Source organism: Podarcis pityusensis (assembly GCF_964106645.2).
Source record: "Podarcis pityusensis genome assembly, chromosome: 6".
NCBI classification, from domain to species: Eukaryota; Metazoa; Chordata; class Lepidosauria; order Squamata; family Lacertidae; genus Podarcis; species Podarcis pityusensis.
In genome coordinates, this window is record NC_138030.1 from 80,575,510 (window position 1) to 80,601,190 (window position 25,681).

The window sequence follows — 25,681 nt, forward strand, 5'->3', positions numbered from 1 at the left end:
AACATCAAAAACTTCATCACTGCTGTTCTGCTACTGCAGTAGACTTCTGCTTGTGCAACAGAACTTTTCCCTCCCCTCCTCTCTTCTGCAGCCTCATATGCACCCTAAAAATCTGCTTCAGGTGGCTGTCCCTCTGGAGCAGATATTGGGGTCTCACTGAGAGAGGAAGAGTAAGTCTTGTTGCTTGAGTAATGCCCGTGCTTTGTACTCAATTGCCAGAATACTGAAAGACAGGATTCTGTGTCCATGTCTCCCCACCCCATATCTCCATAAGGGCTAGAAACTTATTAAAATGACCACAAATACAGAGCATCATACCAGAAAATGTTGACCCTGTGGCTATGGTGCAGAAAGAGTAATATAAATATTTATATGTCATCTGAGCATAATGAATATACATCCAATTTTTTTGAGTATCAGATCTGACACAGTCAGATGCCCCACATTCTTTCATACGCTTTTGTCTATAAAATTTCAAGATCTGAAAAATGCAATCACGTGAGTTTTGCTTGGCTGTGCAGATGATTAGAACATCTATCTATCTATCTATCTATCATCTATCTATCTTAAGAGTAACAACAAAGACTGAGTATTAAAAATTCATAATGAAAAGTACTCCCTCCCATAAATGAATTGGGAATAATTTTGACACAGCTATTTGGTGGTATGATGAGTGTTTAACACTAGAATTCAAGCACTTTCATAATTCTGAAGACAGATACTTCTCGGTCTATCAAATAATTGTGTTAAAATTGTTTTTAACGATTTCCTGGTGACATGTTCAAGCTTGAAACATTTGGAGTTGGTATCCTTTGGTAAAGATTGTTGATACCTACCTCAGATCTGTGTTGTCACTTTGTTGCCATTTCCCCTAATTTTACAGATGTTTAATTTGAAAGTGAAGAAGGATAAGCATATTATTTGCACAACTTGCCTCCACTCCCATCTATTGTATAGGAAGAAATGGCACCGTGAAACTGTATTAACAGTGAACCCTATTTGAGGATTGAGCCAGAATAATTTACATTGCAACCCTATGCATGACAACTCAGAAGCCAGTGACCATAGGATTTCAGCCTTGCTGTTTTAAAACTGCAGAACAGCTGGAAATGGAGCCTATAGATCACCCCCCCCCTTTTAAACCCTATTTTCATTATCTATGCAACTGTGCCATATGCACTGGGGGTGGGGGAACCTGGCATATCTTGCTAAAGGGTTTTAATTTTCAAAATGGACACGGCATGCTATATGCAGTTGTCTCCAAAGAAAAAGATGGAGGCAATTCATCTGTTGACTATGGATTTTCACATCTCATATATTTTATTTAAAGCGTGTTTGCAGACTTGATTTGGAGAACCTAAGTGGCAGGGAACTAAGGGAACGCCTTGGTTTCCACCAGGTGCAGCGGAACGCGGGAGATTTCACAGCTTCCACTGGCTATCTGATCTATTGCTCCATTCTGGCCTTGCGGGCAGGAAGCATTTCCCGGTATCCCCTTGAACCCGCGGGCAGCCTTTTCAACATTCAAGCCGATATCTGGCTTACTAAACAGCCGCGAGCGACGAAAGGTTCGCCTTCTCCCTATTTGGTTCGCCCGCCCCGCCATTCATTCTTTATAGCTGAAATCCAGAGCTGAAATCGCACCAGGCGCACACTTTTATTGGGGGGTGGGGTGTACTTAGGTCCCACTGAAACCAGCGGGGCTTAACTTTTACCATGGCAGGGATCAGAACCCAATAGGTCCTCCCCCCCGAATGTGGACCCATTGCCCCAATCTGTACAGTATTATCTAGACGCGTCAACTCGCGAGTGCGCGCGTACACACGATACTGAAACTGTGCTTATGTGACCTACGCAGCCCCGTGCCCATTGACACCCCCACTGCGACCCACAGAGAAACAACTGTTATTTATTCTGGTGGGGGGCTGAGGGGGGCACTGGCTGGTCCCCGTGCCTCTTCTGAGTAGGTGCCCGGCGGGAAACGCGGCCCGACCGTGAGGTAATGCGCGCGAGGGCGGGGGGGGGGCGGGAAAGGAGCGCAAGGAAGAGAGACGCGCAAGGGGGTCCCACTCGCGCCTGCGCCCTTCCCGCCTTCCCCACCGCCGGCGCCGCCGCGGCTGCTACCCTGACTGGGCAATCTTTCCCGGCATGCCCCGCGTGGCGCATGGGCAGTGCGGGGCCTTTCCAGCGAGAGGGGGGGCGGCTCTGCTAATTCCATTGTGGAGCGGAGACGGCGATATTTTTAACTGGAGGCGGCGGAGAAAGCGGCGGCGAGGCTGGGCCGGGTGGGGCCGAGCGGCGGACGCGAAGGAGAAGAAGAAGAAGGATGCTCCGGGCGGCGAGCGGGCGCTGAGGAGCGGCGGCGAGGGCGAGAGAGGGCCGGGCCGGCCAGCCGGGCAGCCGGGTGAGTGACTGCAAAGCGAGCGGGGTCTTGCGGCAAGAGCCGCCCCAGAGGGCCGCGCCTCCCCTTCGTCGCCTTCGCCCTCTTTTCCTCCTCCGCTGCTCCTTTTTCCCGGCCCCGAGGGGGACATGAAGCTCGGCAGCGGCTTCCTGGGAGGCGGCGGCGGTGGCTCTTCTTCCTCCTCCTCCTCCTCCAAGAGGGCGGCGATGGAGCCCACCTTCCCCCCCAGCATGGTCATGTTCAACCACCGCCTGCCGCCCGTCACCAGCTTCACCCGGCCCGCCGCGCCCCCGCAGCATTGCGGGCTGGCTTTGGCCTCCGCCTCGTCCGCCAACTCATCGTCCTCGTCCGCCGCCTCGTCGTCGTCGTCGTCTTCCTCCTCCTCCTCTTCCACAGCGACCACCGTAACTGCCGCCGAGCCCCCCGCCCCACCGCCGCCGCCGCCTCCTCCTCACCCTCAGGGCATGACTTTCAAGAAAGAGCCGGCGGGGGGCTTCCCTCTCACGGCCTCCTCGTCGTCGTCCCAGCGGGGCTCCTGGGGCTTCTTCCACTCGCTCATGAATATCAAGCAGGAGAAGCCCAGCGACCAGGAGGAAGAGGAGCAGCAGCAGCAGCAACAACAGCACCACCACCATCACCACCACCACCACTATGGGGGCCTCTTTGGGATAGCCGGGGAAGAGAGGCACCCCAACCTTGTAGGTGGCGGAAGCGGAGTGGAAGGGGCCAGCCAGAGTGTGATCCAAGACCTCAGCCTCTTCCACCACCTGCACCATCACCCCCACAGAGGAGATTTGCTGCTGGGCATCCGAGGTGGCGGTGGCGAGGTGGGTGTTGGTGGCTCGGACGAGCCCAAGCTTGACGCCCAGGCCAGGAAGATGAAGAGGCCAAAGTCGGAATCTCAGGGAATCAAAGCCAAGAGGAAGCCGAGCGTTTCGTCCAAGCCCCTTGCGGCGGGAGATGGAGAAGCTGCCATGCTGTCCCCTAGCCAGAAACCTCATGTCTGTGAGCACTGCAGCGCTGCTTTCAGGAGCTCCTACCACCTGCGCAGGCATGTGCTTATCCATACCGGCGAGAGGCCTTTCCAGTGTAGCCAGTGCAACATGGGTTTCATTCAGAAGTATTTGCTGCAGAGGCACGAAAAGATCCACAGCAGGGAGAAGCCGTTTGGGTGCGACCAGTGCAGTATGAAGTTCATCCAGAAGTATCACATGGAGAGGCACAAGAGGACGCACAGCGGAGAAAAGCCATACAAATGTGAAACCTGCCAGCAGTATTTTTCAAGGACTGATAGACTGTTGAAGCACAGACGTACATGTGGAGAAGCCATAGGGAAAGCAGGTGCTGGAATGGATCCTGGGCCATCAAACCATAGCATGGGCAACTTGTCTATGTTGTCTCAGGGAAATACAGGTTCGTCAAGGAGAAAAAGCAAAGCAAAATGTGTATCCACTGAAAACAAAGAGCATAAGCCTACTCATAAAGTATCTGACTCTCAGATTGCATCTAATATGACCTTGCAGAATTATGCGGTGGAGATTCCTATAGTGTCTTCCAGTGGTGGCTTAATTGGCACTGGGATAGAAGAACTGCAGAAAAAGGTGCCAAAATTAGTCTTTAAAAAAGGAAACAGGAAAGGTACAGACAAGAGTTTTCTTAACTTTGTGTCACCATTACCAGACCTTCTTGGTCAAAAACAGTTGTCTGGAAAACCAAGTGGCTCTCTTGGCATAGTCGCAAATACCAGTGTGGATGCTATTGGCCTCCTTCAAGCTGCAAATAGTAAACCAGGTCAAATAAGTAGCAATTATGACGATGCCATGCAATTTTCAAAGAAAAGAAGATACTTGCAAACTGCCAGCAGTAACAGTGCCTTTTCTATAAATGTTGGGCATATGGCCTCCCAACCGTCTGTAATACAGTCTGCAGGTGTGAGTGTTATGGACAGTGAAACCCCGTTATCTCTTATTGATTCATCATCTCTAAATGCTGACATCAAATCTTGCCACGATAAGTCTGGCATTCCTGATGAAGTCTTGCAAAGTCTTTTAGAGCAGTACTCTCACAAATCAGAAGGCCAGAAGGAAGATCCCTTCAGCATTACTGAACAGCGTGTGGACTTACATGCCTCAGGAGAACATACAGAGATGGTTCAAGAGGAGAACTTGAGCCCCAGCTCCCAAACAGCTTCAAATGACAAAGCAAACATGTTGCAAGAATACTCAAAATACCTCCAGCATGCTTTTGAAAGAACAACTAATAGCACTGGTTTTGCTTTTGGACCCAGTTTCCAATTTGTAAGTTTGTCTTCAAGCCTTCATAACCATACTTTGTTTCAAGACAAACAAATATACACTACATCTCCACTTGAGTGTGGTTTCAGCCAATCTGTTACCTCAGTGTTGCCATCTGCATTGTCAAAGCCTCCTTTTGGGATGTTGCTTGGATCTCAGCCAGGTTTTTATTTATCTGCTTTGGAAGCAACACATCAACAGTTGACTCCTTCACAAGAACTAGATGATCTCATAGACTCCCAGAAGAACATAGACACTTCATCAGGCTATCAGTCCACACCTCAAAAATTGAATAGCCAGAAGGAACAAAAAAATCTAGAATCTTCATCAAGCTTTCCACTTCCTTCTCAGGAACTAGCTAACCAGATAGATCCCCAGAAGGACCTAGAGCATCGAGCAACATACCAGATAGAGACCTTTGCACAAGCATTTGGTTCTCAGTTTAAGACGGGCAGCAGGGTGCCAATGACTTTCATTGCTAACTCTAATGGGGAAGTGGACCATAGAGTAAGGACTTCAGTGTCAGATTTCTCAGGGTATACAAATATAATGTCTGATGTAAGTGAGCCATGTAGTACAAGAGTAAAGACCCCAACTAGCCAAAGTTATAGGTAAAGTTCCAAGTATGACTAGGCTTGGGGGTGGTCTTAATGTATTAGTTTTATTTTGATAACACTGCCATTGGAATGTTTCTACACGATCCTAATACAAATAATGTAACACGCCCTTTCAATGCAACTTTTCATATTTAGTTTTTGTTAAAGTAATTTTAGATCAGTTTGTATTATGGTTTTTAAATCAGATTAATAGACTTGATACTTCACTTTTTTGTTGTTGTTCATGTGACAGTGTTTAGCAATCAAACTTACCTATTTAGATTGTCAGGGAATAGCCCAAAAAGTTGAAAATGCAAAAAAGGGAAAAAAGAAAGAAAAAACACACACAAAAAACCTTTGTTCCTAGGATTAAGGTTTATTTTAATTGCTTTACTCTCAGGAAAATGTAATGAAGCAAGGGGATTCTGTGCACTGTTGGTGTATTGGAGTTTCCAATTTACAAATAAGTGGCAAATCTACTTCACCATTTAACAAAGGGATTTTAAGACATCAGAAATTGCTGTCTCATATCTGGGTGATACAAAAATTCTGAGAACTTAGCTACCTACAGCTTGTTATAGTTGTTAACATACTTCTTTATTTCTTCTTCTAGATGATGATACTCATTCCAGACTGGTGGGATAGTCTCAGATCCTGGTATAAGCCTGGAATGATAGCTTTAATAATAACAATAATGTCCACCCCATTTTCCCCTGAAGGCTGTGATTTTATAAAGAGATTTTAGCGGCATAATCCTCAAGAGGAGTTTTAAAGTGCCATTTTGATGTCATTGGAACCCCAATCTGAAATTGCAGTCTTAATTTATATACTTTTTGGGAATGCATTATTTATTAAATATGGGGTTTTTTTAATAAAAAAAAATCCCCAATTGGCTACCAATCCCTCTCTTCCCCCTACTTAAATATTCCTGTTTAGTGTCTTGGGTCTTTTTCCTTTTTCATCCATTTTCAATGCCAAGCTCACCCTCCATGGTTTGTGATCCTTTCCAAGTTCCTTTTAGCTCAACAGCTGGAATTTTAGAAGATTTACATTCCAGAAGATTGCATAACTTATTATGTGTTTTCCGATGTCTTGTGGCATCAAAAGTAGAACAATTTTTAAAAGGCGAATGCTCCTATTTTAGAAGGCCATAAAGGTTTCCTTAGAAGATACGATAAGAAAAAAATACTCAGTTGTACATAAAGAGGTCCTCCAAAGTGCATTGGGATCTACTAGCTTAGTCAACCATGCCCACATGCAGTCTTGAGTATTTTGGGGGGTGGGGGTGGGGTTAAGATTACATGTGGCTAAATGATGTGTAGAAGGACAATGAGGTTGGCCTAAATGTATGAACCATGTGACCAATATGTGCGTGGTTTATTGTAACCAGAATCTCCAAGGAATTGTTGCTCAAATTCATGTATATTTTGTGGTACATTATTTATGATATGTGAATCTTGATTAGAGCCTGTGGAGCCACGGAAACCTATAGAAAACTTAGTGGCTATTTTAAAAACTGCTAAAAAGCAGTTGCACTGCCCAGAACCACTTTTTTTTTGCAGATGTATTTTTTTTCCTAATTAGTTTTTTTAATGTAATTTTGGTGATGTTTCCGCAGATTTTTAAAAATGTACTTTTGGTGATGTTTCTGTCTTGCGTACTTTCTGAAGGCAGAAAAGTACCAGTGGTTGTTTGCAGTCTTATTGTGTAATTGGCCTTTTGCAGGCTTCCATGTATAATAAAGTAATTAACATTGTACAAGTGTAAAACACTTCTGTTACGAAGATGGTGTTAAAAGAACTATGAATTCTTAAATTGTTACAAAATGTTAAAACATACCAGTTTTCTCTTCCCCCTACCCACCAAATCAACCTGAACACTATTTCACCAAATGAACCACCACATTTATTACTAATGCATAATTAATCAAATCCCACTTATTAAAACTTGATATGTACTTGATTATGTATTTTCCATTCTTCAAAATAGTGCTGTTAATTTTCCCTGCCATCTAGGCATAGAGCACAACTTATCAAGGGATGGAGTGTACTTTAACCACTGTGTTGTTCTACTATGGGTTTTTTAATTTGGTTTTTAAGTATTTTGTTCCACAGCGGTTACGGTTTTATTTTCTTTTATATTGTGTATACTGGATAGTGTGTATGTTCTGGGATTGTTTGCTTTAGACTGTGACCAATTAAAAATGCTATTCACAAAAATCTAAGGAAAGAAGATGTTGTATTATCTATCCAGTTATACCTCTGGCTTTGTTAAGAAAATTCCGTAAAATGTTTTTAAACTAAATTGCTGGAACAATAGAAGGATAACTTGCTTGCTTTTAAAGGTATTTTTATTGTAAAACTTCTTTAGGTGAACAATAAAAACACTCTTTTCGTTACTTTGAGATTTAATTTTTTTTTTTGGTATTCTGTGATGTTTGGGTTGGAAATTTTCTATTTGATGATGTTATTTTGAATTAATGACAGGTTAAATCCAACTTCTGTTCACACAACAAAACTTCCTTTTCTACTCCCTGTACCGACCACAAATCTGCTCTGGAGGTTTGGGGGCACCCCAGAGCAGATTTGGTATAGGGGCAGGAGAGGGAGGGGAAATTTTGTTGTGTGAGCAAAAGCTATTCTGCTCACACAGTGACTTAGTTGGGAAGAAACCTAGATCAGTTCTGGCTCCATGGGAACCTGTTGAAAGTTGGGGTCTAAATTGTGGGGTTCTTCATTTGAATCTTAAGTTGGATCTTTAAGCATGTGCAACTAGGTGAAGTGGACGTACAACCTTTCTCAGATCCAGCAACACAGAACTTACTTTTAAAATGTAAAATCCCAGAAAAAGGCAGGGAAGTGAAGAGCTAGATTCAGTTTCACTTGCTTCCCCAGACCCACCATAAAGCTTTTGGAGGTCTTAGTTCTTAGAAAGAGATTCCATGTCTGCAGCTTCAGCTGTTTGGTGCATGCTTCCATTGGATTGGTGTGCACAGGTTTAATGCCCAAATCAAGAATGATGCAACTGGTTATACATGCTCAAGAGATATTGGACTTCTGTTTCTCAAATACACTGGGGAATTTTTTAAAAAGTTGTTTGTGATCCATGATATGGGAAGGGGGTCTACTGCAAAAAGTTATTCCAAGCCTGTTTTGGTATGCCTAAAGTAGTACTTACTATCCCACCCAGTTTGCTTTAGTCTGTATATAATAATAATAATAATAATAATAATAATAATGCTTTTAAAGTGCTTCACATATAGTATCTTGTACTCTTTAAAAACAACCCTCAAGGTTAGGTCAGCGTTATATTTTTATTCAAAAATATATCCCACCTTTCCATTAAAAACGCTCAAGGTGGTTCCTATAAAATATTAAAGCGATAAAACAACAAAAGAAACTTACTTTTGTATCATGTGACATACAGAAGTAAGATTTGAACTGGGGATTCCATGCTCGATCTTGGTCACTAAAATTACATCAGAGTGAAATGTTTTCTGAAAAGGCTTACTTCCAGAAGCTAGAGTGGCTTAAAGTATTTTTTCTTCAGTATGTTTGAAGTAAAGATTGTAAGTCTGGTTGCAAAAATGGCAAATGATTGCATTATCACAATCAAGTGTATGCTCCAAATTCATATAAATGACTACTTCCCAGCTGTTCAGTTGTATTTCAGGATGAAGAGCTGAGCAGAGAACAAAAACAAAATTTTAGAAGAAGAAGATTCACAAGGCTTTTGTAAGGAGCGAAAACAAGTTTATCTGAGCTTTTGAAGAAGACTTTTTCAATAGTTATTTCTCTTCTTTCCCATTCTGTCCCATTTAGAAGATAGACTAGCTGCAGCCTAACTTTGCAGTTATAGGTGGAACTAATAACTCCATAGTCTAATAACTTCACTGCACTGCTTTGTGCTTTGCTCAAAAAGTACCAGAATCAAGGGCAGAATTGCTTTAAATATTTGGACGCTACCTGAAGAGTATATAAATTAGAATAGGCTGGAAAGTAATCTAGTGTGTTCTGCCCCGAGTGAGGTTTAACATTCATTGTTTTACTGGATTTTAGCATCAGCAACCTGGTTGGTTTAAAAGAGGGCAGTCTGTAAGTAACCCAAATTGGAAATGACCTCCTAGGGCCATCAGAGAAGCGGGCCTAAACTAAAATGATTGTTAGCATTTTCGTTCTTGAATGCTAAGAAAGCAGCTTATAAGAAGGCTATGACTGGCCCAACCAGTGGTCTATTCCATGGGTAGGCAAACTAAGGCCCGGGGGCCGGATCCGGCCCAATCGCCTTCTCAATCCAGTCCGCGGACAGTCCGGGAATCGGCATGTTTTTACATGAGTAGAATATGCGTGTTTATTTAAAATGCATCTCTGGGTTATTTGTGGGGCATAGGAATTCGTTCATCCCCCCCCCCCCAATATAGTCCGGCCCCCGAACAAGGTCTGAGAAACAGTGGACCAGCCCCCTGCTGAAAAAGTTGACTGACCCATGGCTATTCTAATGAAGCAGTGTCTGGCAGTGGAAAAACAGATTTCTTTGTGAGCTTCACAGGCAGACCATGGTGACAATATCTATCTGGGATTCCAAAGTATTCAGTGCCTGAAAACTGGATTGCATCTCTGGCTGAGCCAATTAGGATCTTCCATGTATCCATCCTTTCCCCTTTAAAAGCTCTCTGTGTTAGATGACATTGCAACATCTAGTGGCAGTGAGTTCCTTGGTATGATTAATCACCTTCAGCCAACGACTCTGGCTTTTTATATTTTGAGAGTCTGAATAATTGTTCCCCTATTCACTGTGCGGGTTCACAAGGCATATATCCAGTCACCAGATTAATTTTAGTTGCTCCAGCTTCACTGTGCAATATTCTTAATGCAGACGCACAATGACCTAATAATCATCCCTTGTAGTGTTATACAGTTTGTTTCATCAATTTATTTACTTGTTCTAATCAAGGCAGAATGCTGAAAATGATACAGGGTAAGTTGGAAATGGACCAAAACTTTGTGTAAATATTTGTAAAGGTTTATGTTTTGTTTTAATATTATTTAAGAGAGCTTGTATGCCACTTAATTGTAACTAAAATCTCTAAGCAGTTTACCAAAAAAGTTGTAACTTTAACTTTTAAAACCAAGCAGTCCGTGCTGTTGTTCAAAGTGAATGATAGTTTCTTTTCTGACTTCTTTTCCATCTTCTTGGTCTTCCTTCTCTAACTCCCCCTCTATATATTGCAGCATAAAAATGCTTCACCTGAGTATTCTTAATTAAAAATTTGGCTTTAATATCAATTCCGCGTGATATTAGCCTAGGGGGATTTTAGCTCTGTTACTCATCCCCTGAAAGGTTAGAACCTCTCGTTTTTATGAGATTGCAATCAATTTCTGAGCAGATGAGTTCAAATCTGACTTTTGCAGAGACTCGGGATACTTTTGTGCACTGGAGAATGTATTTTTATTTCTATCTTCATTACTATTCAAATCAATTTATTTTTAGTGGTACATGGTAAGCTCAATAAGAATGTTAAAAGGCCAAATATTTTTGTACTATTATGCAGGTGCAGCTAAAGCTTTATGTGGTGAGCTGACAGCCTGAGTTTCTTCTCATTATAGTGTCAGAAAATCTCCAGTGGAAGAGTGTGTTGAACAAGATTGTCTCTAAGGTCTTGGCTGGCAACTCATTTTTAACCTACTGGCTCACTCCCTTTAGAGACCAGAGAGAGGCAAAAGTTAACCATTTTCTTCCGAGGCTGACCAGCAACAGTGGTCTTGGCAGTGAGTGAATCACTTGCTGTGAGATCCAAGCAAAGGATGGCCTTTGAACAACTGAGCCTCTTAAGGGGGGGAGCCAGGATGCATCTCCATACCAGTTGCTGGGAATTGCAGGTGAGGGTACTATTCTGCTCAGGTTCTGCTTGCAGGCATCACATGGCTACTGCGAGAACAGAGCGCTTTTTGGTCTGACGCAGAAGGCCTCCTCTTTTATGTTGCACTTGTAAATGGGAGAAAGCGACTGATGCAGCTCTAGGGAGAGATGGGGAGGCACATGCAGATATATATGTTTGGGAGTGGCTGGAAGGGCACCATTTACCGACTTCTTGCTTAGACACACTAAAAGTGTAGATCTGCTGAGTGTTTGTGCTTGTTCCTCAATAAAGTAGACTTTTACGATCCTAGCAGGGTTAATCTGCATGCAAAAACTTTTCCCTAGACACTGGATAGCTCAGCTGATTAGAGCATGGTGCTGGTAACGCCAGGGCCACAGGTTTGATCCCCATATCAGGCAGCTTGCATATTCCTGCACTGGACATTTTAAAGCAGAGGTTGGATGGCCATCTGTCACGGACACTTTGGCTGAGATTCCTGCATTGCAGAGGGGTTGGACTAGATGATCCTTAGGGCCCAACTCTACAATTCAGCGATTGATTCAATTATCAGTATCATTGGGTAAATTAGGTAATGTTTTGCGTTTCATTTCTTTCAATACAGGGTGCCCTTGGGTAAAGTGCTTCCTGGAGAGCCACTTCATCAGTGGATCCCAGTGGGCAGCAGCAGCGTTCTCAGAGTTGCATCAGGGGCAGTGTTGGAGATTAAAATGGTGGCTGCACCTAGCTGCCTAGCATTGCACAGAGAGCAGGTCTAGATAGCTTTCCATAAAGAGGGAGCCTGGGCAGGCATCAGTGGTCGACTCCAGCAGCTGCCCAATGATGCTAAATGCTGATGTCAGCCCTATTTCAAAAGTCTGCTGGTAGTTATTTATTTATATTAAAAAAATATTTATGTACCACTCTATCATAGAAATACAGTGGTGCCCCCCAAGACAAATGCCTCGCAAGACGAAAAACTCGCTAGACGAAAGGGTTTTGCGTTTTTTGAGTCGTTCCGCAAGACGAATTTCCCTATGGGCTTGCTTCTTGCGAGTTTGTTTCCTTTTTCTTAAAGCCGCTAATAGCCGCTAAGCCGCTAATAGCCGTGCTTCGCAAGACGAAGAGACTCACGGAACGGATTAATTTCGTCTTGCGAGGCACCACTGTATATCAAACTGGTTTACTGCGATATAAAACCATGTAGTAAAACCATACAGAAAAGCTAGCAAAAGAACTAAAAACAAGCAACAGTAGACAGTTTTGGTGGATGCACTCTTAATTGCCTGCACAGACTTGGCGGAATAGCAAAGTTTTCAGCAGGCGTTGAAATGTTTGCACGGAAGGTGCCTACTGAATCTCTCTTGGCAGGGTGTCCCATAGGACTGGCTCAGTTTCTCTTGTAAAATGAGCCTCACCAACTCTGGGACCAGCCAGAGGCTCCTGCAGATGATCTCAATGATCAAAGTGGGATATAAGGGTTCAGGCACACCTTGCAAGAGCAGTTTGCACGTTCAGGTAGTTAAACCGTATTTTCACAAGACTGAACTGCCTAGATGCATCTGTTGATGCAGACTGGAATGTGTTTCCATATTTGCAAGCGAAGAGAGATTAGTCGCTTACTTCTAAAGCTGAACCATGGCCGCTGTTAACAGTGAAATAAAAATTTCCCTGTTCTCAGACTGATTTTGTACATTGTATACTTGATACTTCTCTATAAAAGTAAAACCTATGGGGAATGGTGTGTGAGAGAGAGTTTGGAGAATGTAAAAATCCTCCCCTTACTCTAATCATATAGATGACAGGAACAGTTTCATGTGATTTTTGTAATTTTAATTTCGTCTCCCCTGAATGTAATTTAAAATTTTATACACACAACTGTTTTGGTCATTAGTATTCTTTTCTTTGAATCTAAAGTGTAACGGTCTTTCTATGAATGATTGTGCAGTCATGCCACAGCTGAGGTGAAGATTTAGCTTCAAATAAATCATTTCCACATTCTTGCTTAAGTGGCTATTTTAGAGTAGGGAAACACATTTTCTATTGGGATGTAATGCTGCAATTTCCTTGACCTAAGGTCTGAACAATTTTTGAGCAATGTAGGTTTAGTAGTTTAACAACAACAAAAAAGAAATATATATATAAATGAAAGAAGAAGGAAAAAAGGTAAATAAAAGTACCAAAATCTGTAGAACTAAAACCAAATGAATTAATCATCTTTTAAAAATTATTTTGACAGATGGGAAGTTCCACACATAACTTTATGAAAACAAGGAGCAATAAAGTATGAGTCTAAGGGCCACTTATATATTAGGTGTATACCTATTGTTATCAGGGAACAGCGATTCACTAGAGCTGTTTACTTAGCATATTTAAAAGCAACTTAGTCCAGTCTTTGATTCCTGAATTCTGATTCAACAGTGCCCAGCCAATGAGCTCTAAGCAGCACATCATAATAGCATGAAGGCAATATGCTTTTTATTCGTTTTGATTGTATTCAGTAAAGTCCTACTCAGAGTATACCGACTGGAATTAATGAGCCTAAGTTAGGTAAAGGTAAAGGGACCCCTGACCATTAGGTCCAGTTGTGACCGACTCAAGGGTTGCAGCGCTCATCTCGCTTTACTGGCCGAGGGAGCTAGCGTATAGCTTCCAGGTCATGTGGCCAGCATGACTAAGCCGCTTCTGGCAAACCAGAGCAGCGCACAGAAACGCCGTTTACCTTCCCGCCAGAGCTGTACCTATTTATCTACTTGCACTTTGACATGCTTTCGAACTGCTAGGTGGGCAGGAGCTGGGACCGAGCAACGGGAGCTCACCCCGTCACGGGGATTTGAACCGCCGACCTTAGTCATGTCCAATAACTTCAGTGGGTCTCCAGTGTTGATTACCACTTTCTGTTACGGCATCAGGGGCACATTGCCTCTGAACATGGAAGTTCCATTTCACTGTCATGGCTAATTGCCACAATAAACCTGTTTCCTCCCCTCTGTGTAACGTGTAACACGTGAAGAAACATATTCTTCATTGTGGGGAGAAATAGAGTTACTACTGGTTGTAAAGGTAAAGGGACCCCTGACCATTAGGTCCAGTCGTGGCCGACTCAAGGGTTGCGGGGCTCATCTCACTTTATTGGCCGAGGGAGCTGGCGTACAGCTTCCGGGTCATGTGGCCAGCATGACAAAGCCGCTTCTGACGAACCAGAGCAGCGCACGGAAATGCCGTTTACCTTCCCGCAGGAGCGGTACCTATTTATCTACTTGCACTTTGACGTGCTTTCAAACTGCTAGGTTGGCAGGAGCAGGGACCGAGCAATGGGAGCTCACCCCATCGCAGGGATTCAAACCGCCGACCTTCTGATCAGCAAGTCCTAGGCTCTGTGGTTTAACCCACAGCGCCACCCACGTCCATATTCAATTATAGTATTTGCCAAAATCATAATCCATTGCATAGTTGCAGATACACATGGCCAGCTGACAGGAACGTCTTGCTGATGGGTTTCCCATAGGCTTCTGGTTAGCCACTGTAGAAACAAAATGCTAGACTAGATAGTACCATGGTTGCTGTGCTGATACCCTGCAGACTTTTCCTGTATGGAGCACATAAAATGGGAAAGGAAGAGAACTATTCCCAAACACTCAAAGGACAGATGGATGCCAACAATTCTGGGCAGTTGCAATTGAGCCACAAATCCTGGGCACATGTCCATCACATGTATGGAAATGAGCACATTGCCCTTTCACACTTAATACGTTTTGCAACCAGAATTGCGTGTGGAGGAAGAAAGGGAGAAATCATTCTTTTGCAACTGTTCATGTCCGTAAGGGGATGATGTGGGGCTAGTAAGGTAAAGGTAAAGGTACCCCTGCCCGTATGGGCCAGTCTTGACAGACTCTAGGGTTGTGCGCTCATCTCACTCTAGAGGCCGGGAGCCAGCGCTGTCCGCAGACACTTCCGGGTCACTTGGCCAGCATGACGAAGCTGTGGGGCTAGCCATTAACTAATAAAATTTCAGAATATTCTAGCATTAAATGGTGACTCTCTTTTTACTGTTTTACTCTGTGTTTACTGTTTTAACTGCTTTTGAACATAAGAGACCTGCTGGATTACAGTGGTACCTCGGGTTACATACACTTCAGGTTACGTATGCTTCAGGTTACAGACTCCGCTAACCCAGAAATATTACCTCGGGTTAAGAACTTTGCTTCAGGATGAGATCAGAAATCGTGCTCCAGCGGCACAGCAGCAGCAGGAGGCCCCATTAGCTAAAGTGGTGCTTCAGGTTAAGAACAGTTTCAGGTTAAGAATGGACCTCCGGAACGAATTAAGTACCTGAGGTACCACTGTATCTAGTCCTGCACCCTGTTCTCACAGTGGCCAGCTAGATGGCTATGGGAAACCCACAAGCGGCACCTGAAAGCAGCAGCTCTTTCCACACTTGTGGACTCCGAGCAACTGATATAAAGTGGAATTCTGTTCACAGATCTTTTGGGATCCATCCAACCCAAAAACCTTTCAACAGTAACACTTCGATGGTGAATTGCATGATGAGGTAACAAGTGATACGGAGTCCTATATGGATGAAATTTGAATGTGGAAGAGAACAGTGTGAGAGTCTGCTATTTATTGCACGTGGATTAATATTAAAAGGAGGACACTGGTGCCAAATTAAGTCAAGTTCAGTATCTTGATGTCAAGTAATCTGTACTAAGAAGTGGGGGGCGGGAACAAGTTATTTGATGAGATCAATTCACAGCTATATCACTGGGGCAGCATTTTTGCAGCCACTTGACTTTGTTGAGATGGAAGGAGTTGGAAGTGGACAAAGTGATTCCACCCTAACAGCAAACATAAGCAATTTGCTTGCTTTCCAAACAGCTTAAAATAAATAAATAAATAGATCAAATCACTAAAACCCTTGTAATGGCTGTCAGGCAAGCTGATTATCTTTTCAGCAGTCTTTTATTAAGTTAATACCTACAGATGCTCCCTCGGCTGATGCCAACAGGTAATCTATTCTGGAAGATGCTTGTTCAATGACTTTTGATGGCTGCTGGTTGCTGGCCACATGTACTGAACACAGAGGTTGAGTGTTTCGTCTATATGTAAGTGTGGGTGACTAGAGAGAAAAATCAGCATAGGTAGGTAGCTAACAAAGGGAAAGGAAGTTTTGGGTTTTGTGGTTGGCTTGATGTTGCCTTGCCTTTTTTAAAAAAAGGGGGGACGTGATTTTAAAAATACTAACTATATGTCTGTTGGTTTGCCTGCTTCCCCAAGTACCGTAACTCACGTATTTGTAAAAGGCACAAGTCTCCTGTTCTTTCACCTCATGAGGAAGTTTGCCCTGTGAAAGGCAGCACCCATGAAAATTCCTTTTGTTTGGGGAAGGGGGAACTGAGGGGGGAAACTATCAAAACTGCGCTGATTGTGAGAAGAAATACCACATAAATTATTTCTTGGAAAATGCTTAGTGACACTTAGAATTGATTAACATTTCTGTGCTTTCTTTTGTTCTCATTCAAGGGGGAATCTTTTCAAGGCACCCTATTCAGGCTAAATGTAAAACTTTCAAAATGCCTTGGCCTTGAAAAGCACAGAGATACATGAGGATGGATACATCAGCGGGAAATGGTTTAAAAATATGTCAGCGTAAGTCTCCCCACCCCACCCTAGCCAAGTAGATTGTAAGTCTGCCAGTTTATCAACAAATAAAGATACAATATTGTTTAGTGCTACCTACTTCTCAAATCACAAAAGTGGTTTTTGTGAGGGCTAGACAATACAGAGCAAGAAAGTATGTTTAAAGATGCATTTTTTCGCCAGATTTTTTCTGATGAAGAACAATGCATTGCTATGATTTTATAATTATGTTTTAAACTTCATGAGCTTAGTGAAATAAATTATGTGGCTTTGCTAGATCTTAAATAGTTTTGTTCCACTTTGGAACCACAGCTGGAAGAAATTAGGAAGACATATATTTTGTTTTTCTTTCAAGAGAAAGAAAAAATTATGAAATTACTTTCTGATCCTATGCATGTTTACACTGAGTTCGGTGGTACTTATTCCCAATTAAATGTGTATAGGATTGCAGCTTTAATTTCACTACGCCTCTGCTATGACATTCATAATCAGGAAATGTAAGCTATAGTGGCCCAAGAGAGGAAGATTTCGATTTCACCTCCAGTCTGCTGTTCATAGTACAACAATATCACTGAATGCAGCTCCTTTGGTCTCTGCCATTTCTCACATTCAACCAGCTTTTAAAGAATGCTTTGTATGCCGGAAAAAACCCTGGTTCAATCTCTTCTGTGTCTTTAGAGCCAGTGTGGTGTGGTGGTTAAGAGCGGTGGACTCGTAATCTGGGGAACCAGGTTCGCTTCCCCGCTCCTCCACATGCAGCTGCTGGGTGACCTTGGGCCAGTCACACTTCTTTGGAGTCTCTCAGCCTCACTCACCTCACAGAGTGTTTGTTATGGGGGAGGAAGGGAAAGGAGAATGTTAGCCGCTTTGAGACGCCTTCGGGTAGTGATAAAGCGGGATATCAAATCCAAACTCCTCTTCTTCTTCTTCTTAGGTAAGGCTGGAAAAAGCACCAACGAGCCAGTTATTGTAGACAATACTGGGCTAGACCGACCAATTGTATGTCTCAATATGTCAGCTTCCTAAATTTATATTGGGCACCATATTTTATTTGGTGTGTGTTCCCCAGAGAAGTACTGTGCGCTTGCATTAGATCTGCACCCTCTGCCATTGACTTTTGGCTTTTTCATTGCAAGTTTTGAAATGCAGAAGCTATAATAATAATAATAATAATAATAATAATAATAATAATTTTTTATTTATATCCTGCCCTCCCCAGCTGAAGCCGGGCTCAGGGCGGCTAACAACAATAAATTAATGCAACATTCTAAAATCATTTCATTATAAAATTAATTCAAATCAAATTGACGGCAACCATTGGGCTAGAGTTCTGTGAAGATTGCCAAAGGAGGGAGTCAGGCTGTGCCCTGGCCAAAGGCCTGGTGGAACAGCTCTGTCTTGCAGGCCCTGCAGAAAGATGTCAACCATAGATTGGTTATCTGCACGTTCGGCTGCGTAACTTTGATGGTGTGCCATGGAGATTAAGACTACATTCTTTTGCACACCTACCCAGCAGCAACAAGCACGGGTTAGAGCTTTCTCTCCTTAGTAAAGATTAATGGGAATGGGCTGCACAAATTATGGTATCTCTGATGACTCAGACATAATTTTGCAGTGACCAAGCTCTTCCGGATTAACGAAGCAGAAAAACAAAAACACCAAAAGAGGCTTGCTACAGCCTTGTGCCTTGAGGTTACTGCTCAGTGTTGCATCATCTGCATTGCTGTGGGATTATGTGTACTTTAAAATTAAGAACAAAACAGCTAAAGTGAATGCCAGTCTTTCACTTTTGCGCAGATGTTATAATTACATTTCTATGTTAACTATGTGGGAATAGGAAGTTATGCAAAATGAATGGTTTTACTCAGAGTTGAGTATCCATGGGAAAGGGCTATAGCTCAATGGTACAGCAACTGTGTTACGTGCAGAAGTCAAATTTCCAGCATCTCCAAGTCAGAGATGCTGCCAACCTGTGTAGACAATATTGAGCTGGATGGACCAGTGGCCTGGCAGCTTTCTGTGATACATGGAAAAACGTCTCTCATTCTAGTACAGAAGTGGTGTGTGTGCATGCAGTCATCAGATTGCGAACAACATTCTCCCCCGCTTTGGAACAAGAAATTTACCTTCGCTCATATTTGTGAGTTTCCTAAATTTGTGATTCTCAAAAAGAGAGGTACATGTGTGTCCCTGTGCACTTGTGTGTGTTCAAGGAGAGGAGGTTTACCTTGACCTCCCCTCCTCTCAATGCATCAGCTTAGGTTTTGTTTTTTGTTTTGTATTTCTTATTGAATTGAGAGCCATTGTCAGGTGTGGCGTATATCATATGGGGTGCAGAGATCTCAATCAGGATAAGATTCTCAGAAAGGGTTGACTGGCTTATACTTGGATAAATAATGAGATTAAATAGTGAAACGAAACAAAAATACCACAGTGTGTTTTGAGAGCATTTGTTGAGGTTCCATTTTTAGGACTTAAGCCTCCAAAAGAAGGATATAGCAATGCTAGCAGCACAGATCATTCAATTCCCCCACTCCCACTCCTCCGCCCAGCTCAGAAAAGGGACTAAAGTCTCTGGCATGTATTCTTCCTTCATACGTCTAAATAATGGTTTCTAACAACTGCCATTTAGTGTATTTTAGCCAAAAATGTAAATCATCTTAAGAAAAAAAAATTAGATGTACCATATGGAGATTGGTGTAATTCTTCCCCAGCCTCTCTAAATGATGCTTGTGACTGATGTAATACAGTTACTAACTGTGCAAATCTATATATGTCTGCTGGAAAGTAAGGCACATTGAGGTCAATGAGACCTATTCCTAGGCACGTCAGGCTACAATTCAGGCTAAGAGAGTGTGTTGGGAAAGGCCTAGTTTAGATCACATCCCAGAATAAATGAATGACCTTAGGTAAGCCTCATTCTTTCCACCTCAGCCATTCTGTACCATACTTTTGGTCTGCCTTCCAGGACTGTTGAAAGCACCGGGCCGTTAAACTATTCAGAAGCAGTTGTGAGCATGAGATGTCTGTCCCTTCCTTTCCAGTATTCTTATTGAGGGATTGGGACACCTCATATCTGTTCGTTCTTCACAATGTCTACGCAACATCATTGGGATCAAAATGGCAGCCTGATGCTGAAAGTCCATCAATGTAGGCCCCACAGGCAGACCTTCATGGGGAAACCATTTCATAAATGGGGTGTTACAACCAAGAAGGCCCTCTCTCCAAGTGTCATCTGCCATCATCACTTCAGACAATAAGACACCTAGAGGAGGACCTCCAGTGATTACCTGACATAGGCAGGCACATGTTGGTGTTGACAAGCCCTCAGGTATCCATGTACAAAACCATAAAAGTACTTCCCCCTTCCTTTCAGCCATTTTTTGGGACTGGGGAGGAAGTTTGGGAACCACTAGTGTCAATGCTAATTTCCACTTCCCACATTCAAAGCCAATTCTTTCCCTCAAAGAATTCTGGGCACTGTGGTTTGTGAAGGGTTGCTGGAATTGTAACTCTGTGAGGAGAAAACTCTAGCACCCAGAAGTATTTGAGAGGAAAATGCACTTTCTAACATTTCAGATTTCAGAGGGGCAGAGAGATTTTAATCCACGTAGTAGAAAGATTCAGCAAATCCCAAAGGCCCTCTCTTGGATTATATTCAAGATTATATTGCAAATAAATAAAATAGGGTATTTTAAAAGGGCATTTGTTGTGACTATTTTCTTTTCTGCTTCACAGTACATATAATAATGTTATTAGTTACACGAAACTTGAATTATTATTTTTTATCTGGCTTGTCACTTCTCATCTAGATCCCAACCTTTTCATGAAGATAATTAAAAATCTTGTGCAAAGACATCCAGTCTGTGACATCTACATATTATTAGCATCATAAAATAGTTTTCAATTATTTTTTTTAATTTTTTTAAAGTTGTGAGGTAGGTTTTCAACCCTGATTAAGTATTCCTGATTCATGCATGATTCCTGGGAAATCTCTGTGGCTGAACTTGTGCAATTGCCACCTCTTGGGTTTGTTTTTCAATTATGATCTCTTTTCTCCATTTTATAGCTGCAGCCATTCTTATGTTATCATAGTGATTTATCTGCTCAGGAATTCTGGTGTTTTTTTTATCTGCTGATTGCTTTAGTGAATTCTATCATAAAGGTGATGACACAATGTCAGTTGACTGGCTAACCTAATCATTAGATCTATAGTAACACTATAGTTTGTTTTTCTAGGCAATTGCTATGTTAATTTGCCACACTGTCAACCTACAGAAGGTGGAAATAACAGGGTATGACAACTGCATTACTTCAGCAGCATCATAAACGAGAGTGGCAGCTGGGAATGTTTAATAAACAGTGTACATTTTAAAATAGTCCAGAGAAGAAAAAAATTCCCTTTTGCAATAGTTACAACTTTTATAAATAGTGTTGCTCCTTTTTACTTGCCCTGATCTCAGGCCTGAAGCACAGAAATGAAGCTTTTACCACATCTCCAACACCTGGAAGTTTGACTGCTTCCCCTGCCAGCTTGCTGTTTAAAAGCACAGGGACAGAAGTAAACATTAGTTGGAAAGACTAGCTAAGAAAAAACACAATAGAGAGCAGGATTTGTTTTCTTCCTCAAATTAAATTATTCTGTAGATTTGCAGGTAACACTAAGTGTTTTTTAATACTCAAATGTACCTAGTTTGAGGTTTGCTCACATTTGCTGCCCGTTGTTGTTGTTGTTGTTGTTGTTGTTGTTGTTATTATTATTATTAATTTTATTTACTAGCCTGCACTTGTGCTTTTAACTGCAACATGATATGCAGAAATTATGGCAGTGAAGCTTTCATAATCCCTTCATCTTCCTTGCAGGAAAAGAACAGCCTGCTGCTGTTCAAGCCATAGGATCAGGAAGAATAAAAAAAGTTTGTAACTCTTACTGTTTATGCAAGCTAGACAGTGAGACTTAAGTGGGTACTTGCAATTTTTTCCTTTTTCTTTACTTCTCCTTCAGAAATCTAATACGTAGGATAAGGTTTACCCCCCTCCAAAATGCACGTTGCCCTGTCTGTGCCCACCCAGTAGTTTTTCCTCGTGCCACCACTGTAATGCTGACCACTCAAGCCTTCAATTTGAAGGAGGGTTGCAGGATTTTATCTATATCTATATCTATATCTAGGAGACGCAGGTGGCGCTGTGAGTTAAACCACAGAGCCTAGGACTTGCCGATCAGAGGGTTGGTGGTTCGAATCCCAGTGACGGGGTGAGCTCCCATTGCTCGGTCCCTGCTCCCGCCAACCTCGCAGTTCGAAAGCACGTCAAAGTGCAAGTAGATAAATAGGTACCACTCCGGTGGGAAGGTAAATGGTGTTTCCTTGCGCTGCTGTGGTTCGCCAGAAGTGACTTAGTAATGCTGGCCACATGACCCAGAAGCTGTACGCCGGCTCCCTCGGCCAATAAAGTGAGATGAGCGCCGCAACCGCAGAGTCGGTCCCGACTGGACCTAATGGTCAGGGGTCCCTTTACCTATATCTATATCTATATATATCTATCTCAAAGGGCACAAACCAGTGTGTAGTAGTATTTAGAGTGCTGAACTAGGATCTGGGAAACCAGGGTTCGGATCCCCACAGGGTGACCTTGGATAACTGGGTGACCTTGGACCAGTCACTGCGTCTCAGCCAGCCTACCTCACAGGGTGGTTGTGGGGATCAAATGAGGAGAGGGAGAACCATGTGGGCCACCTTGAGTTCCTGGGAGGAAAAAAAGGGTGGCATATAAATGAAAATAAATAAATAAATCGGTGTGAGATTCAAACTCTTTGGAGTTCCTACCTAGGTACAAGTTGAGTTCTTTTGTTTTCCAAATTAATATGGGTGTAACTGTCATGGAGCTGTCTATAGATACAGTGAATATAATATTTCTGTAGATCAGTGTTTGCTTTCCTTTTAACACATGTGATGCCTCTCTCACTTTTGCATCTTAATCATGGTGGTGGTTTTTGTGTGTATTTGCATTATGTCTTCAATTCACTGCCTACCCCAAACAAATGAAAACCCTGATCATTATTAAAGCAGCAACTTTCATGCAACCTTCTTAAAGAGTTATTATTTCTCTGCAGGGCTTAAGGATATGTCCTAAGGCATTCTTTTCGGTTTGCATGTTAACTCATTGAATTACTAGATTAATGCAAAGAAAATGGCTCCCATTGAAACTCCTCAACATCTCTGAAGATCTCCGTGGACATTCCTCCAGGGCCACCGACCTGATTATTATTAGTATAGAATACCACTTCAACTTCAGTTGCTTCGCTGAAGAAATCCTTTGCACGTATGTTGTTGCCAAAATGTTCTTCCCAGAGACGTGACCCACCAGGCTTTGTCTGAATATAAAACAATGGCAGGTGCATGTGAAACAGAAGTAGTGTGTGTTCATTGAAACATAATGCAGGGGCCGCTGAAATGTTTTCCGCAGCAGGGGGGGGGGGCACAGCTGCAGTTTATCAGGGCAACTTGCTGCCTCATATTCCATGTGGGAATGTATCATCAGTGCCACGTAAATCTTAGCAATCTGCTCATCCTTAATTAGCGGGCATTAATTTCAAGCATTTGCCATGTTAAACTGACATGTTTGTACTCTTTTTAAAGTGTCGGAGTATGAAAGATTACATAGGAAAATCTCTGCCAGCTATTGTAGCAAACTATCGCTTGTTACCTAGAGTAGATTCAGATGACTGCAGCTTCAAAGTAACCAGCTTAGTAAGAGCTTAGCATAGGTCACCTGCCCTGCGGGGAGGGGCAAGGTAGGTACCTGTACTCAACCATGCATTTAAGCTCAGGGTTACTGCAGTGGTCACAGTAACTGTGTAGCCCGTTCACTCACACCAAAGGACTACAACTTTAACAACAACAACAACAACAACAATAATAATAATAATAATACCTTTATTGTCATTGTACAACCTGTGTACAGTGAAATTAAACGAGCCTCCCCCCACAAACATTCAATCTCTTATTGAACACCACACCACCTCGCAAGTCAATGTTATTTTCCGTTCAGCAGCCTAACAGCCCATGGATAGAAGCTATTTTTTAACCTGTTGGTATGGCTGATTATACAGGGACGCGGGTGGTGCTGTGGGTTAAATCACAGAGCCTAGGACTTGCCGATCAGAAGGTCGGCGGTTCGAATCCCCGTGACGGGGTGAGCTCCCGTTGCTCGGTCCCAGCTCCTGCCAACCTAGCAGTTCGAAGGCACATAAAAGTGCAAGTAGATAAATAGGTACCGTTCTGGCAGGAAGGTAAACAGCGTTTCCGTGCGCTGCTCTGGTTCACCAGAAGCGGCTTAGTTATGCTGGCCACATGACCTGGAAGCTGAACGCTGCAACCCCAGAGTCGGCCACAACTGGACCTAATGGTCAGGGGTCCCTTTACCTTTACGGCTGATTATACTTCTATATCTCCTGCCTGAGGGTAGAAGATTAAAGAGGTGATGGCCAGGGTGTGAGTCATCCCTGAGAATTTTTCACGCCCTCCTAAGGCAACGATCCCTTGCAATGTCATCTAGCGGACTCAAGGGACAGCCCATGATACCATGTGCTGTATTCATCACCCTCTGTAGAGACTTTCTGTCTGTGGCTGTCAGGCCAGCATACCATCCCTGACTGCTGACTGGGGCTGCTGGGAATTGTAGTCCAAAACATTGGGAGGGCACAACATTGCACACCACTGCTTTAAATGTTAAGGCCAGGAATGGAACTTGGGACATTGTGCATGCTAAATTTGTGCTCTACAGCTGACCTTTGCAGAGCCAACCCTATCATTAGGCAGAGTGAGGCAACCATCTCAAGAGGCAGATGTTCAAGGGCAGCAGGAACAGCTCTTGAGCCCCCAGCCATGGCCACTCCTGGACCTCCAAATTTGGCCCGCTGTCTCAGCTTTGATGAAGGATCCTATCCAGGATTCCTATTTACTGTGGTATCTGGCACCTTGTAGTAAAGGGCAGGTAATAACAACAACCATAATTAATAGCCCATGTGGAAGTGTGATTCAATCAAGTTCTCTTATTTTATTTGTTGGTGGTTTGGCAAAGCTCCCCAAGGAGCACAGAAAAAAATAGTAAAATACAACAATAATGATAAAAAAGATCCAATAAAATGAGAACACACTTACATCAGTTACTCTGGAGCTCATTCTGTAGACCAGGGTTTCCCAAGCTTGGGTATCCAGCTGTTTTTGGACTGCAGTTCCCATCATGCCTAGCTAGCAAGACAGTGGTCAGGGATGATGGGAATTGTAGTCCAAAAACAGCTGGAGACCCAAACTTGGGAAACCTGCTGTAGACAGTGAAGGCTTGTCCTTTAGGGCAAATGGGGCACTGCCCACTGGCCCACTTTCTTGCTTGAATCCAGCCCAGGTCAGCTTCCTCCTCCTTAGTTTCAGTGTTGCCATTATCAAAAAATAATAGGAGGATGGGGCAAAATTTAAACTAGTTGGCTCAGGATGCAGCCACTGGCCTTTCAGCCTTCACCCTCCAAGTGGCATTGGCCACCACTGGCTGTAGAAAACATTCTGGTTCTCATGATGAAGTTACTTTGATTATAAGTCTCTCCAGCAATACCTATTTTAAAAGCATTTGATGTGAATTTCAAGACATTTATTCTGAGAACTCAATCTATTGCTAGGTCCCGTTTAGTTAAAGGGTCAGCATGTATCTTTCATATAATTTTCTCAAGCTACTAGTGAAGAGACAATGATAAAATAATTAAATTCATTCAAGACTGCAATGCTGCAAGTCTGTTCTTGGAAATTAGCCCTATTCCATGGAAGTCAGTATCTACTTCTGAGTAAACCTACATATGGTTGGCTAAACAGGATAATAGTAGAAATGTAGCATTAGCATG

General features: G+C 42.9%; 1 protein-coding gene and 1 long non-coding RNA gene across 2 annotated transcripts in view; both read left to right on the plus strand.

Moving 5' to 3' along the window:
• The window catches only part of LOC308479839, a 35,283-nt gene extending 18,488 nt beyond the window's left edge, over window positions 1–16,795 (plus strand). Inside the window, exon 3 of the long non-coding RNA XR_013987846.1 lies at window positions 16,672–16,795. This is a non-coding gene — a long non-coding RNA (uncharacterized lncRNA). The remainder of the gene's footprint in view (window positions 1–16,671) is intronic.
• Window positions 2,165–7,689, plus strand: ZNF281 (zinc finger protein 281). Its single transcript, XM_081011976.1, has one exon. It carries the CDS (start codon window positions 2,530–2,532, stop codon window positions 5,308–5,310), a length of 2,781 nt encoding a protein of 926 aa, XP_080868102.1. The 5' UTR covers window positions 2,165–2,529; the 3' UTR covers window positions 5,311–7,689.
• Window positions 16,796–25,681: the final 8,886 nt, after the last annotated feature.

Bases quoted from the DNA above. Each gene is read 5' to 3' on its own strand.
- ZNF281 (XM_081011976.1), top strand. From the start codon at position 2,530: ATGAAGCTCGGCAGCGGCTTCCTGGGAGGCGGCGGCGGTGGCTCTTCT.